Consider the following 14,072-nt stretch of genomic DNA (forward strand, 5'->3'; position numbering starts at 1 on the left):
GATTACACCTGTATTCATCAGCTGGTATTTCTGTCTGTATGTCCCCTCTTTCCTTTCTAAGGGAAGGATCTGATCTGACCAGTCGACCTCCCACTGATAAAAATGTTAAGCAGGACAGAGCAAAAGTCAGAGACTTACAGCTGCTACCAGAGCCCTCCTACAGGCTGATGTCAGCTCATCATTATTCTTCAAGTCTAGTCATTTAACTAGTTTTGAATCCAGTTGATGCACATTTAATGTATCTATCTTTCTAAGGCAATTGTGATACATCTTATTTGTGAATGAGAAAGGAGAGTATGGAACATGTAGATGAGCCAATGAGAAGGGGAATAACTGGTGCCTCTGTCTTCACCTCAAGGGACATTAATATTGACCTTCCTAATGAGTATGAAAATTACTTCAACCAGGAGAGGCCTACGTAGAGTCACCTCTGTCTCAGTTTCCTCAGTTCTGTATTCAAGGGTGTCAGAAACATTCTGCATTCTTCTTGTAGTCAGTGCTGTCCAAAGCTAAGGGACTCTTTGCATATTTCCCCCACTGAACTGGCTCCATAACTGTTAAGTCGATTCTATAATATGTTGAGGATCAGTCAGGGTTTATTACCTATAAGCCAACAAAGCAAGATACCATCCTTCCCACTATTAACAGTAAAGTCATCGGAAAGACCAAATCTGACCTTATTACTTCCTCACACCTTGTTCAATTAAACAGTGACTACACATGGAAGCATCTACACATAGGCACCCACATATATGTACTTAATAATCCTAAGGAAGGAGCTCAGCCACAGTATTCCTGGGCCACCTACAGACCCTGCCCCAAGGGATGATCTAAAGAACAGTGCTTCGGTGACCATATTTTGTCTCAGGGACCATTGTTTGGTTTCAGACTTTCTATGCTTCATTGTTTCTAGAAAAAGCTAAACAATGACTTTGATGAGTTGGAAGGGCCTCAGACATAATTTTATCCATCTTTTCTACATCTTACCTAACACATGGTCATCAGCCTTTGCTGGAAAATTTCTAGGGAGGGAAAATCCACTGCCTCCCCAGATAACCCATTCTATTTTTTAATAAATTGTGAGAAAGTTTTTCTTTGTATTGAACAAATTGTATTTTTCTATGTAGCTCCTACCTACTACTTCCAGTTATGCCTTCTGAAGCCAGTGGAGGGAGGGGGGAAGTCTTTTATGTGAAAGCCTCTCAAATACTTGAAGACAGTTCTTCTCTGAAGGATGCTCCTCTAAACTTTCCCTGTAGGCTAAATATTCCCATTTTCTTCAGAATTGGTCCTCATATAGCATAAATTTAGGGCCTTTTACCACCCCCATTGCCCTTTCCAGAAACTGCAGTTTACCAATATCTTTCCCTCTTCTAATACTTATGTGACCATGCGTAAGTCATTTGAATTCTCTGGGCCTCAATTTCTTCATCCATAAAATGAGATTGGACTAAGTGGCCTCTGAATTACCTTCTAACTATAAATCTATGAACCTCCATATGGGACCCAGAATTAAACCCAGTGTTCCAGATGTGACCTAACCAGGGAAGAGTATAGTGAGACTATCACTTTCCTAGACTTGGTCAGTGCCTCTCTAATGAGAGCCAGACATTGAATGAATTGTTTTGGTTGCCCTGTCATAATATCAATTCATGTTGCAGCAATGCACTTAAACCCTAGTTCTTTTTCAAATAAAATGCTTTCTAGCTATGTCTCTCTAATCTTGTACTTGTGAAATTGAGTTTTCTTAACTCATATATAAGACTTTGCTTAATGTTCCAACTTAGGATAATTTTGAATTGTGGCATCCATTGTGTTAGCTGATTTCCCCCGCCCCCCCCAACTTTGTTTCTTCTGTAAATTTAGTAAGTATAACATGTATTTATCCAAGTCATTGATAAAAGTGTTCAGTAGTATAATGCCAAGGACAGATGCCTGGTGTACTCCTGGAAATGACCTGCCTTCTGACATTCCCTACCCCAGTAATCTCTATGCATCTATTCTGGAGCTTAGCCAAATAAATTTATATCACACCAGAGGAAACAACAAACTCTTAGTAGGAGCGTGAGTAGATGGTGTAAACAGCCAGCTTCTATGTAGGATAAGAAGAATAGAGTGTTTAAGAAAACAAACTTCCGTCAGTAAATGCAACCTGAGGCCGGAGCCTTCGGAATTGCAATTTAGACTTCCCATGGCAGCTATATATCAGACCACACAGGAGGTGGTGCTCTGTCTTAGAGCATATGAACAATTTTATCTCTACATACCTTGAGTTATGCCTGCTCAGGGAGCCATAACAGATGCTAATGCTTGAGAAATTGCAGTCATAGAAGTGCCTTAGAAGGAGGAAGCTGTATTGAATTTCATTCCCAAACTTTGATTTTTGCTCTGGATGTTGGCTCAGTCATAGAAGCTTGCCTGGCAGGGCCCCTTTCCCCAAGCCTGGCAACTTTGAGAGAAGCTGCATCCATGAGCAGCGTGGGCTTCCTGCCATCACTCTAGCAAGGGCTTCCTTCTCTACTTTTATGGTACTTCTCTAGGCAGCAGAAGAGCCAAGAATGAGCTAATGAACTTCTGTAGACATCCCTTCTGCCATTGACAACACCATAGTATTACATTAGAGCTTAAAAAAACCAACCAACAAACCCAACTCTTCGAAGCCATCTAGTTCAAACCCCTTCAATTTACAGATAAAGAAACTGAGGTCGTGGTGACTCTAATTGTCTTTTGACAACTGATTGAGCTGTTCTCATAGCTATTCGAAGGTCATTGTTAATGTCCCTCTAGGTGAAGGAAGTATCTGTCTCTTGCTCTGGGTGACTTCTCCAATCTCTCATTCCATGAACCACTGGGAATAAAAGCATGGATGCTAAAGTCTTACATGGTTCTGAGGAATGTCTTTATATGTTTTTAAGGACAGGTGCTACAAGCCCTGCTGTTTACCTGTTATGCCACAGCTTTAAAACCAGAACCACCCAATTTAAAGGGTTAGCAGTTCCCAGGAATGTAGCAGCTCTTAACTTAAGAAGTGCTGCCTGAGTGGGACCTATAGAGCTGAAGACTCATCTGTCTCTTTCAGTGACAGGGACTGAAGTTTAGTGGGTCCAGTATGTGATAAATAGTCTGAGGCAATGGAACCAAATAACTGATTCGGTGGGAAGAGTTCAGACCTGGGGGTCAGAGGAGCCAGGTTCAAATCCCACTTGTGATACTTACTGCCTGTGCAATTTTAAGTTATTCAACCTCCCTTCATCTTAGTTTTCTCATTTAGAAAACAAAAGGATTAGATAAAACAGCCTCTAAATTTACTTCTAGTTCCAAGTGCTATATCTGTAAAGTTTGGAGAAGGGAGTTGGTTTAGTGGAGAAAGTTCCATTTTGGATATATTGAGTTTGAGATGGTAGGATGATTCAGTTGAAGATGTCTAATAAAGAATTGATTCAGGATTGGAGTTCAAGAGACATTAGGGCTGTATATCTAGTTTTAGGTACCATATGAAAAAATAGAATTGAGCCAGTGGAAGCTTGTGAGATCATCAGGCGAGGTGGTCATAGGAACATAGATTTAGACTTGGAAAAGACCTTTTATTTTATTTTGCTTTTTGGAGGAGGGAAGGCTGGGCAATTGGGGTTAAGTGACTTGCTCAAGGTCACACAGCTAGCAAGTTTTAAGTGACTGAGGCCATATTTGAACTCAGGTCCTCCTGACTCCAGGGCCAGTGCTCTATTCACTGTGCCACCCAGCCACCCCATGGAAAAGACCTCAAAAGCCATCTGGTACAGCTCCCTCATTTTATAGATAAAAAAACTAATGCTCAAAGGTTAGGTGATTTGACCAGTATTACACAGCTAGCAAATAACTGAGGTAGAGTTTGAACTCAGGTATTCCTGACTCCAAATCCAGAGCACTAGCCACTACCACCCTAGGCTCATTCTCTCAACCTCCACTGGTACTGGCAGATTAGGTCCCCAAAGGGCAGCTGATTGTTTATCTGCCCTCGAGTTCTAGAGGTAACCCTACTATGTTGAAGATTCTGGTGCTATCATTAAGGAACCCCGTTCAGTGTTCTCTCTCCAGATAGAGATTAGTGAGATGATATCTCCATAATATCAGATAACCAGTTTTACATAAATTTTAGCCTTTGCAAAGGGATATTTACTGAGAAGTTGTAGTAATGATAGAAGTACAGTAACATTTCCTCTAGCAGGAGACATTGTCCTCTATACACCCATTTAATCCCTGAGAAGAATAGAATACAATTTAAAATGGTTGCATGAGCAGTGTGAATGAGACTGAGAAGGAAGAAAGCTAGAGAACAGTGGTGTGAATGGGAAGAGAAATGGATGCAGGAAAGATTGATGGGTTTTTCTAAGAGTTTGACTGTGAAAGGGAAGGAGAAGATAGGAAGACAGCCTCCTGTTTTAGATCATTCTTGCAGGAGGCTGTGGGAGTCGATGGCTACAGGTGCCCCTGCTTCTCAGTAGTCAGTCAATCAGTAAGCATTTATTAAGCACCTACTATGTGCCAAGCATTGTACTAAGCTTTGGGGATACAAAGAATAAAAAAAAACAGTCCCTACTTTGAAGTAGAACACACAGTCTAATGGGGGAGACCATGTAAACAACTACATACCAACAAGATATATAGTTATATATGTCATATATAGGTTTATATGTCACATATACATGTGTGATAGCTTAGAGACACTTTCAGGGAAGACACTAAAATTAAATATGCCTGGGAAAGTCTCCTTGCAGAAGATGGGACTTAAAGGAAGCCAGGAAAGCCACCTAAGGTGAGAAAGATTTTCAAGCATGAGGGATAGCCAGTGACAATGCCCAGAGCCGGGAGATGGTATGTAATGTGTGTGGGGCATCAAGGAAGTCGGTGTCACTGGGGCAATATGTATAGGGAGTAAGATGTAAAAAAAACTGGAGAGGTAAAAGCCAGGTTGTGATAAACATATGAGTTTATATTTGATCCTGGAGGTAAGAGAGTTTATTGAATTGGGTTTATTGAATGATAGGTGTGGAGCTGAGTTTGGAATGCTCTCCCAAGCCCCAAATGACATATACCTATACTTTAGGAAGAGAAGTTTGACAGTGTTTGAGTGGAGGATGGACTGGAGTAGAGAGAGGCCCAAGGCATTCTGTTCCTGTTGTGGTCAGATGTCAAGGTACCAATGATCCCTAATGTTCCCCTGGTCATCTGGTCCTCTTCCCTATCTGAGCCTCTTCTCCACCAGTGGAAGGACCGAGCTTAACTAAAACCTAGATGAACAAAGTTATGGGTGGTTGAGACTTCATTGTACCCCAACACTCCGTTGTCCCCATTGGGAAGACTTAAAGATTAAGGGCTCCCTCTGGCATATACCCTACCCTTCTTTCCTTAGCTTGGGTCAGAGGAACCCAGATTATAAGAGCCACAGTGGGAGAAGGGGGTGTCTGGTTTTGATTTCGCCAGAGCTGCAAAGATATAAACCAACCTTGTTTGTTGTTCCTACTCCCCCATCATGTGGATTGCTGCTGCTCTTCCCATACCTTTGGTACCCTCTAAATTCATCTACTTCTGAGAAAAGCCCTACTTACCTCACCCGGTAGAATCTCTATTGGTATCTGTATTGAAAACAGGTCCTTCCAAGTCTCCATCTTTTAGTTTGCACCAGGTTTATCTTTTGTTTGTTTAATTTTTTTTCCCCTGAGATTTGGAAATGACTATAATCTTCCTTATTAGACTGGTTGTGCTGCCAGTCATTATTGCTAAGTGATTTAAAAGCCCCACCTAAAACTCTAGGGTAGATGGTTGTAGAACAGACTTGCCTTCCTTCCTTTCCCACTTGTCATCCTGCCCTCCTCTTGCTTTCCACTGTCATTCTCCATTCTCTCCTTGTGCTCTTTGGACCTCTTGTTCTCTGCCTTACAGCCTCGCTTCCCTTTCCCTGAACTGATACCTCTGAGATTTCTTTGTCCACTTCTTCCCTCATGAATGTTCTATTTGCAGTCAAGCTGACAGCCTTTGTCCCCTCCATTCCTCAGTGACTTCAGAACTCAACTTTTCATACCAACCCTTCCTCTTGGCATCATTTCCCAGCCTCTTTCCTCAGTGAAAAACTCACTTTGCCTTCATGTAGACACTGAATTTGCTACTCTCCCTACCCAAAACACCTTTCTACACTAAGGGAAAAAAGCCCCAAAACAAACCCCAAACTATATTCATTAAGTCAACTTAGAAGGGAAGCAATTTTTAATTCGTTAACCAGTGTGGGTAATCAAGAATCTTTCCCTCTTTTCTGCTGTCTACTTCTCATTCCCCATAGTGTCATAATGCAAAAACTCAGACTGTGCAGCAACTCATTAGCAGATTTGTTTAAGTTGGGAGGAGGGGAAGTTAAGCTGTAGGTTTCATTTGGTGATACTGTTCCTCTTCCCCAATCGTCTGGGTCACTGAGATTTAGGGAGACCTTGTTCATTCTGCTTCCCTTTATTGTAGAAGCAGTGTTGTGTATTTGGGGTGGTTCCTAATATACCATGTGGTCCTAAGCAAATGGCTCCAAAGTTGGGCTCTAACCAGTGGCTGCTAAAGATTTCTTAACCTCAGTTCCTGCTCTTTTCATCCAGCAAGGTTCAGATTTGACATTTAAAGTATCCCTCAGATGAATGGCAGGGTTCTATTTTATCCCCATCCCCTCCAACCCAGAGGCTCTTTGTCTCTTTGTAGTTTATACACACAGGCACCATTGCTTAACTACTCAACAGATGTGTAGGAAGGGAGTGCCTTCAGTACTCCTAAGGAAAACTGTTCCTGGGAAGGAACACCATGTCAGAGTCTCCAGGAGACTTTGGAGAGCCATCTCCTAATAGTTTCACAAGTCCATATTCTTGGGTGGAAATGGCCACCCAACCAGACAGATTCTTTGGAAACATTACGGTCTATCTATCTGTCTTCCATTGTGACTAGTCCTCATTGTCAGTTGCCAGTGGAGTTTCAGTTGGGAATCTAATCTGCACTGGTAAGATAGTGCCCTATTTGGTTGGTCTTATTTAGATGTTTCTCACCAATATTCATAGAGTAACTGTGTGACTGAGGACACCAATATAGTCTCTTGGTATTTTCTACTCTTTGTTTCCCCCATGCCTCAGTTAAACCCGTTCTTGGGGAATCCTAGGAACCAGGCTCTGGGAAACAGGACCTTTTTTGATCCCAAAGATCCTAATACTGGGATCAATGTGGTTTAGAGACTCCCAAGCTAAATAAGGTGAAGTTTTCCTTTCTCTCCATTGCTAATTGTCACTTTCATTTTTTCTTCCTCCTCTCCAGGGCTACCAAGAGAAGAACAAGTTTATTGCTGCACAAGGTAAATTTAGGTTCACTTCATGCCATTGGGCTTATCCTTGGGTCACTGGGCCTCAGAACTCCTAATGGGGACCAACCAGCTTTTCAGGTTTCAAACTGGTCACATTGGACTCATTCCACCTAGAGTGCTTCTTTGTCATTGTTCACCACTTAGGAAGTTTTAAAATAACTGAAATCTGCCTGCCACTTCACTGAGAAGGCCAGTTTGTTAATTTGTTGATCCAGTCAAAATTTGCAAACTCCTTTACTAGGTCTTGTGAGGGATACAAAAATATTGTCTAGTAGAGGAGATAAGACATGCAAAAATAATTGAAATAAATACTAGAGGAAATTGTGTGCAGGAGGTTAAAAAAATCCAATGAGAGGGGGCAACTAGGTGGCACAGTGTATAGAGCACCAACCCTGGAGTCAGGAGGACCTGATTTTAAATCCGGCTTCAGATACTTGACACTTATTAGCTGTGTGACCTTGGGAAAGTCACTTAACCCCAACTGCCTTGCCTTCACCCCTTAAAAAAATCCTATGAGATTCAGGAGGAGAGAGAGTACTGGTGATATGGTATCCAGAGACCCTTTATAGGACTGTCATGGAAGTCAAAGATCTGAAAACTGAAAGGAGTTCTGAAAGGCACCTAGTCCAGTCAGGTCCTGAACAGCCTCAGTTTGAATACTTTCAGGACTATGCCCATGATAGGAGAGGTTAGCTACATTTGGTTATGGCCAGTTCTCTCAGAAACCTTCGGAGGTTTCACAGCCTCCAATCCAAGTTCCTAGAGTGGCTCAGCTCCACACCAAACCCTACATCTCTAGATTCACACTCACAAACATTTAGGGGTCTGAAAGTTTCTGGAGCACTCAATGCTCTGCCCCAGAACACACTCAGCCCCTTGCTGCCCCTGTTTCTGGCATTGTCTTTGTCCTAGTGGGCTCATGGTGACCATAGCGGTGAGGGTCAAGAAGGGATAGAGAAATTGAACAAATGGTGGTCTCTGACCAAAATCGTCACAGCAAACCTATGCAGACTGCAGTCCAGACAATAAGCCACTAAAAGGAAGAGAAATTGGACATAGCCACCAGGTCAGAAGAGGCCCTTGGGACTTGCTCTAAGCAAGTAGCCTCTGCTGCTTTCTTTCAGAGGGAATTAAAGGGCTCCCTGGGACACATAGACAGAGATTTCTAAACAGTCAAAAGTAAAGTCTAAAGCTCCCTTATGCTTCAGGTTTTCTTGCCCTCTGTGTATTATGTGAACACACTGTAGTGTCTGCTTCTCATTCCTCTTTCGTATTGGCTGCTTTTAGGACCAAAAGAAGAAACAGTGAATGATTTCTGGAGGATGATCTGGGAACAAAATACAGCCACCATTGTCATGGTGACCAACTTGAAGGAGAGGAAGGAGGTGGGTACAGAGGAGTGATGAGTTTACTTCCCCTGAGCCACAGCAGGAGCAGTGACTAAACCCTGAGAGTAGGTCCTTGCAAAGGTAAGGGTAGGGGGCTGTGTCTGAATTTGTGTGAGCCTACACAGGAGCCTAGCCCTCACCCCAGTTTCAGAGAGCCCAGACTCTCTTCAGGCTCTTGGGAACCATTCCAGGTTTGGCACAGAGAGTTAAGTGACTTGTCCATGAGGTCAAACTTCTTTCCCAACTGAAAAAGAAGTCAGGGCTTGCCTTCCTAGGTGCTAGCTTCTAGTGCTGTCCAACATCTGTGCCTGGGCTCCAGCAGCACCTGAGTGGGTCAGGGGATACTTGGGCTCTGGTCCCAGGGCTCCAGGCCCATTGTCCCCAGTGTGAGACTTGTGGAGAACCACGAATCTCATAACTGCCCTGTGAGAGAGATGGCATGGGTATTATCTCCATCTTATAGACGAATAAACTGACCAAGTCACAAGGCTTCTCCAAATACCTGACTCGGGTCTGACTCTTCAGTCTTCCTGTTAGGATCCTTCCTCCAAGACTGTGCCTTTCACAGACTGTCCAGCAGAGGGTTCTTTGGATCCACTGAGCCAAGGAAATACAGAGCTCTCTGGAGGAAATTAATAACCTCCTCTCCTCTCTTGGAGCCACTTGAGCATTCAGATTAGGGGGATTAAAGAGGGAACAAGTGTCCTAGAAAACTACTGGCAGCCTCCAGCCTGGAAACGAGATGGTAGAGGCTGGGTGTAGAGCCTCTGCCCTTCAACCCTGGAATGGAGGCCCAAGACCCAGCATGGAAGGGCAAGGCCATTGGCTTGGCACCTAGGTTTCCCTCACATGGACTGACTTGTGGAGAATCGAGAATTTACTTCAGCCAAAATGTAACCAGGAATGAGACTGGCCTAGTCTGCTCCTCAGACAGTTCCTAGTGTCTTTCCCTAAGTAGAAGAGAACACATCCAGGATCATTTACATTGGGCACATTTGGACTATGGAAGGGGGTTCCATGGTTTAGAGCCTGAACCCCTCAGAGAATCTCCCCATCCAGAGCCATCCTGGGCCGAGCCTAGACATAGGAAACAGCAGCCTGGGAGGGAGAAGAGAGGAGAGTTTAATTTAGACATTCTTTTTTTTTTTTGGTCACCTTCAGTTTTATTGCTGTGTTTTGTTTTTGCATTACACACAGTTCCAATTACTCTTACTTCATAAGAGGTCTCTTGTAACAAAGTAAACCATTTAAGCAATACTAATAATAGTTACCTGATCTGAAAGTAAGAGATAGCTGAATCTGTTGGTAGTTACTGGTATCTTGAACTCAAAGATGAATAGAAAGGACCTGTACAATACTAATGAAACATAGGACCCATCACTCCAAGGCAACTCTAGACAGATGAATACTTCCACAAACAAAAGGAGAAAATAGACTGATAGATATGCCCAGAGCACAAGAGTAACACAAGAAAAATTTGGAAGAGAAAGACGTTGCATCATCATACATTATAAAAGCTGGTGATGAGTACCTAATATTGGAGCTGTTGAATGTTACTGAAATCAACCTTCCCCGGACACTGGAAGTGTGGGAAATGGGTGACGCCTCCACACAATACTAAGAAGTGTGGTCAGATTGGCAGGAGGAGAGCAAGGAGATAACAGTGTTAAGGAAACCAGATGAGGAGGAGGTTCTTGTGGGCTGGAGGTTAATTCTTAACTTTTAAATACTACTGAGGGATGTGGGAGAAGGCCCCCCTTTCCTCTGTCCTTTGTCCTTTCTCAAATGTCTGTGAGTGATGAGGTCAGCTGGGTTGCGTCTGTCTTCCTCTCTAGTGTAAATGTGCCCAATACTGGCCGGACCAGGGCTGCTGGACATATGGGAATATCCGTGTGTCAGTGGAAGATGTGACTGTTTTGGTGGATTACACAGTCCGGAAATTCTGCATTCAGCAGGTACAGACTCCTTTCTCTTCTCTGGTTTTTGTCAGTGACTTGGTAATAATCCTCAGAAGGAAAGAGACATTTTTGAGAGCTTCCCCAAAGTGCTTCTCTGTTGTGAAGTTTGCTTTTAAACTGATGATCATGACACACCTTTCTACCCCTGTATACCTAAGATATAGGTGTACCAGGCCAAGGCAGCAACTGTCTAGAACTTAAAGCCAATCTTTTCCTACCACAAAGGGTGGTCAGCCAGAATCAATCAGCCATTTTCCTTTAGTAACCCTGAATTAATGGGGTTCTTTGAGTGGACTGTAGTGTTTGGGGCCACTCCCTGGTCCCCAATCTCTTTTTTTTCTTGCTTTTTGGAGGGGGGAGGGCAGGGCAATTGGGGTTGTGACTTGCCCAAGGTCACATGGCTAGTAAGTGTTAAGTGTCTGAGGCTGGATTTGAACTCAGGTCCTCCTGACTCCTGGGCTGGTACTCTATTCGCTGCACCACCTAGCCACCCCCCTGGTCCCCAGTCTCCTGGCTCTACCATGCCCTTGCTCTTTTTCTAATTGCCATCAGAATTCTTCGTTCTTGGCCTTACCCTAAGCTTTCACAGCTCTCTTTCTGCTCGGCCCTGCCATGCCAGAACCCCTAACCCAAGCCCCTACAGAGTCCCCAGAAGGATCCAAGTGCACTGTACCTTCTCCATTCCCAGGTTGGAGATGTGACCAACAAAAAGCCCCAGCGCCTTGTTACTCAGTTCCACTTCACTAGTTGGCCAGACTTTGGAGTACCCTTCACCCCCATCGGAATGCTAAAGTTCCTGAAGAAGGTGAAGACATGTAATCCTCAGTATTCGGGAGCTATTGTGGTGCACTGCAGGTCAGTCCTGGCCTCTCTTACAGTCCATTATGCTGCCACCTCAAACAAAGTCCCACCCCTACCTCAGTTCTGCCCTCTTGATGGGTAAGTGGGTAGGAAGCCATCATGGGGAATCATGGAGGGGGTGGGGAGGAGGGAGGAAGGAGGGTCCTCGATATTGTTTAAGCTGCCAGCTTTGGTGGCCAGAGCCCATGGACCTTTCTCAGAGTTGGGAAATGCAAGGCAGGCTATGGCTCCAAGCCTTAGGCTTAACCTGCTCTGAACCAGCATTTAGATGCCTTGCCTGACAGCCCAGGGCTGCCTTCTAACCCATAACATTTCTGTCTGGTCTCAGCGCGGGTGTGGGGCGCACAGGCACCTTTGTTGTCATCGATGCCATGCTGGACATGATGCATGCTGAGAGGAAGGTGGATGTCTATGGCTTCGTGAGCCGGATCCGCGCACAGCGCTGCCAGATGGTGCAAACTGATGTAAGGCACTTCTCTGCTGGTGGGAAAGGGGACAGAGAGTAAGACTAGACAATGCACCAGGGCCAGGTTCACCGAGATAGCCAGCCTTAAGCTAAAGGCCCCATCAATTCTCCCGGAGTGTCCTACTGTGGTACTGATACAACCTAAGAGAGAAGGGGCCAGAGAAATGGCACAAGGGAAGGAGCATGGACTCTGAAGTCAGAAGACCTGGGTTCAAATCTCACCTCTGATTCAGACTACCTTTGTGACCTTAGATAAGTCACTAACCCTTACTGGACTTCAACTTCCTCAACTGTTAAAGATGAGAGGGAAGGCTGTTGACTAGGTGGCCTCTGAGGCCTCTTTAAGCACTAAACCCATGATCCTTCTGAGTTAACGTCTGTCATTCAGCAGCCCCTTCCTCTCCTGACAAGCTGAGCCTGGGAGGCAGAAGTCCTTCCCCAGCTCTGTGACTACCATAAGCCTGGTCACCCAGGCCTTTCCTGCATCATCCACACAGAGAATCACAGAATTGTAGACCTTCAGACTCAGAGAGGACCTGGGCTCATCTAGTCCGAAGCCCTTATTTCATAGATGAGGAAATGGGGGCCAGGGGAAAACTTGTCCAAAGTCGCCCATCAGATCAGGACCAGAGCTGGTGCTCCAGCCCATCCTCTGACTTACAGTCCTGTCGTGTCTCTGCCATGCCATGCTACCTTTCTACCTTATCTGTGTGACCCTGATTCCGTCTCCCTGGGTCTCACTTCTAAAATGAGGGAGTTGAACCAGATAGCCTCTAACATCCCGTCCAGCTATAAATCTGTAACCTTTCACCTAGGAACTTTTTCTTAAATCTGAAACCATCACCTCCAGAATAATAGCAGCAACAACTACATTTATACAGCACTTTAAGGTTTACTTAGTATAAAATCTCATCCTCACAACCAGCCTGGGAGGAAGATGCTATTACTATTCCCTGTTTTACAGTCGAAGAAACAGGCAGACAGAAGTTAAGTGACTGGCCCAAGGTCACAGCTAGGAAGTGCTGGGGACTGGATTTGGGTTCAGGTCCTCCACACTCCAGGTTCAGTGCTCTATCCATTGAGCCACCAGTTGCCTCAAGAAAGTTCTTCAGATTAATGCCATCTATTCACTAATCCAGATTAGCCCCTCCTTCGTATGACTGTTTGCCCACACTCTATTTGCCCTTCTGTTTGTATGTTACAGTTAGACCAGAGATTCCCCAAGGATGGGTCTGTGACTCCCTCCTCAGACCTCAGGCTGGTGATAGTATCCACTCCACTCTAGCTAATCTAGGGGGTCTGTGCCAAGGGCCCAAATAGACTAGCTTCTGATGGTGTCATCCCAGAGAGTGGCTCATGAGTCCAGATTTGGGTGATGGACACCACCCATGAGGGACCTGTGAAGTCGACCATGAGGCGTGCCTCCCTTGCTCCTTTAGATGCAGTACGTCTTCATTTATCAAGCACTGCTAGAGCACTATCTCTATGGAGACACAGAGCTGGAAGTGACATCTCTGGAAACCCACCTGCAAAAAATCTACAACAGAATCCCAGGAAGCAGCAGCAATGGGCTTGAGGAGGAATTTAAAGTGAGTATGGGCTGAGAGCTCGGCTCTAGCCACCCTTGCCAGCCAGCATCTCCCTTAAGTCTGGAGAACTATGAGCTGGGGAATGGGGGAGAGGGCAGGGAGGTGGAGAGAAGAAAGGGAGGCAGTGGGAGAGGGGCAGAGACAAAGTATAGGCTTTCCTGACTTGTGAGAATCAGAGAAAGATGTGTCAGGACCCAGCACCCACACTGGAGGCACCTTCTGATGAGGAAGCCCTGATTTCTCCAAACCATCACTTTGGAGCTGAAAAGGGATTTTAGAAATCATCGAGTGCGATCCCTTTGTTTCATAGATAAAGAAGCAAAGGCCCATAATCCATAAGGAGGGTCAGAGCCAAGAATCAAACCACAATAATAGAATTTAGAACTGGGAATTCCCTAATTTCTTTTTTCTTGGGCCTGCCTCTCTCTCTCTCTCTCTCTCTCTCTC

General features: G+C 44.7%; 1 protein-coding gene across 4 annotated transcripts in view; it reads left to right on the forward strand.

The window, feature by feature from the left end:
- The window catches only part of PTPRA (protein tyrosine phosphatase receptor type A), a 185,026-nt gene that overhangs the window by 163,384 nt on the left and 7,570 nt on the right, over nt 1-14,072 (forward strand). For all 4 annotated transcript variants that reach the window (XM_069072293.1, XM_069072296.1, XM_069072298.1 and 1 more), the window contains 6 exons: nt 7,318-7,354; nt 8,651-8,748; nt 10,587-10,706; nt 11,398-11,564; nt 11,899-12,034; nt 13,476-13,625. In XM_069072293.1, coding sequence (XP_068928394.1) covers nt 7,318-7,354; nt 8,651-8,748; nt 10,587-10,706; nt 11,398-11,564; nt 11,899-12,034; nt 13,476-13,625 — 708 coding nt within the window. The remainder of the gene's footprint in view (nt 1-7,317; nt 7,355-8,650; nt 8,749-10,586; nt 10,707-11,397; nt 11,565-11,898; nt 12,035-13,475; nt 13,626-14,072) is intronic.

Source organism: Petaurus breviceps, unplaced genomic scaffold, assembly GCF_028583685.1.
Source record: "Petaurus breviceps papuanus isolate PSGF00001 unplaced genomic scaffold, PetGlider_PUasm1.0 140, whole genome shotgun sequence".
Taxonomy (NCBI): domain Eukaryota; kingdom Metazoa; phylum Chordata; class Mammalia; order Diprotodontia; family Petauridae; genus Petaurus; species Petaurus breviceps.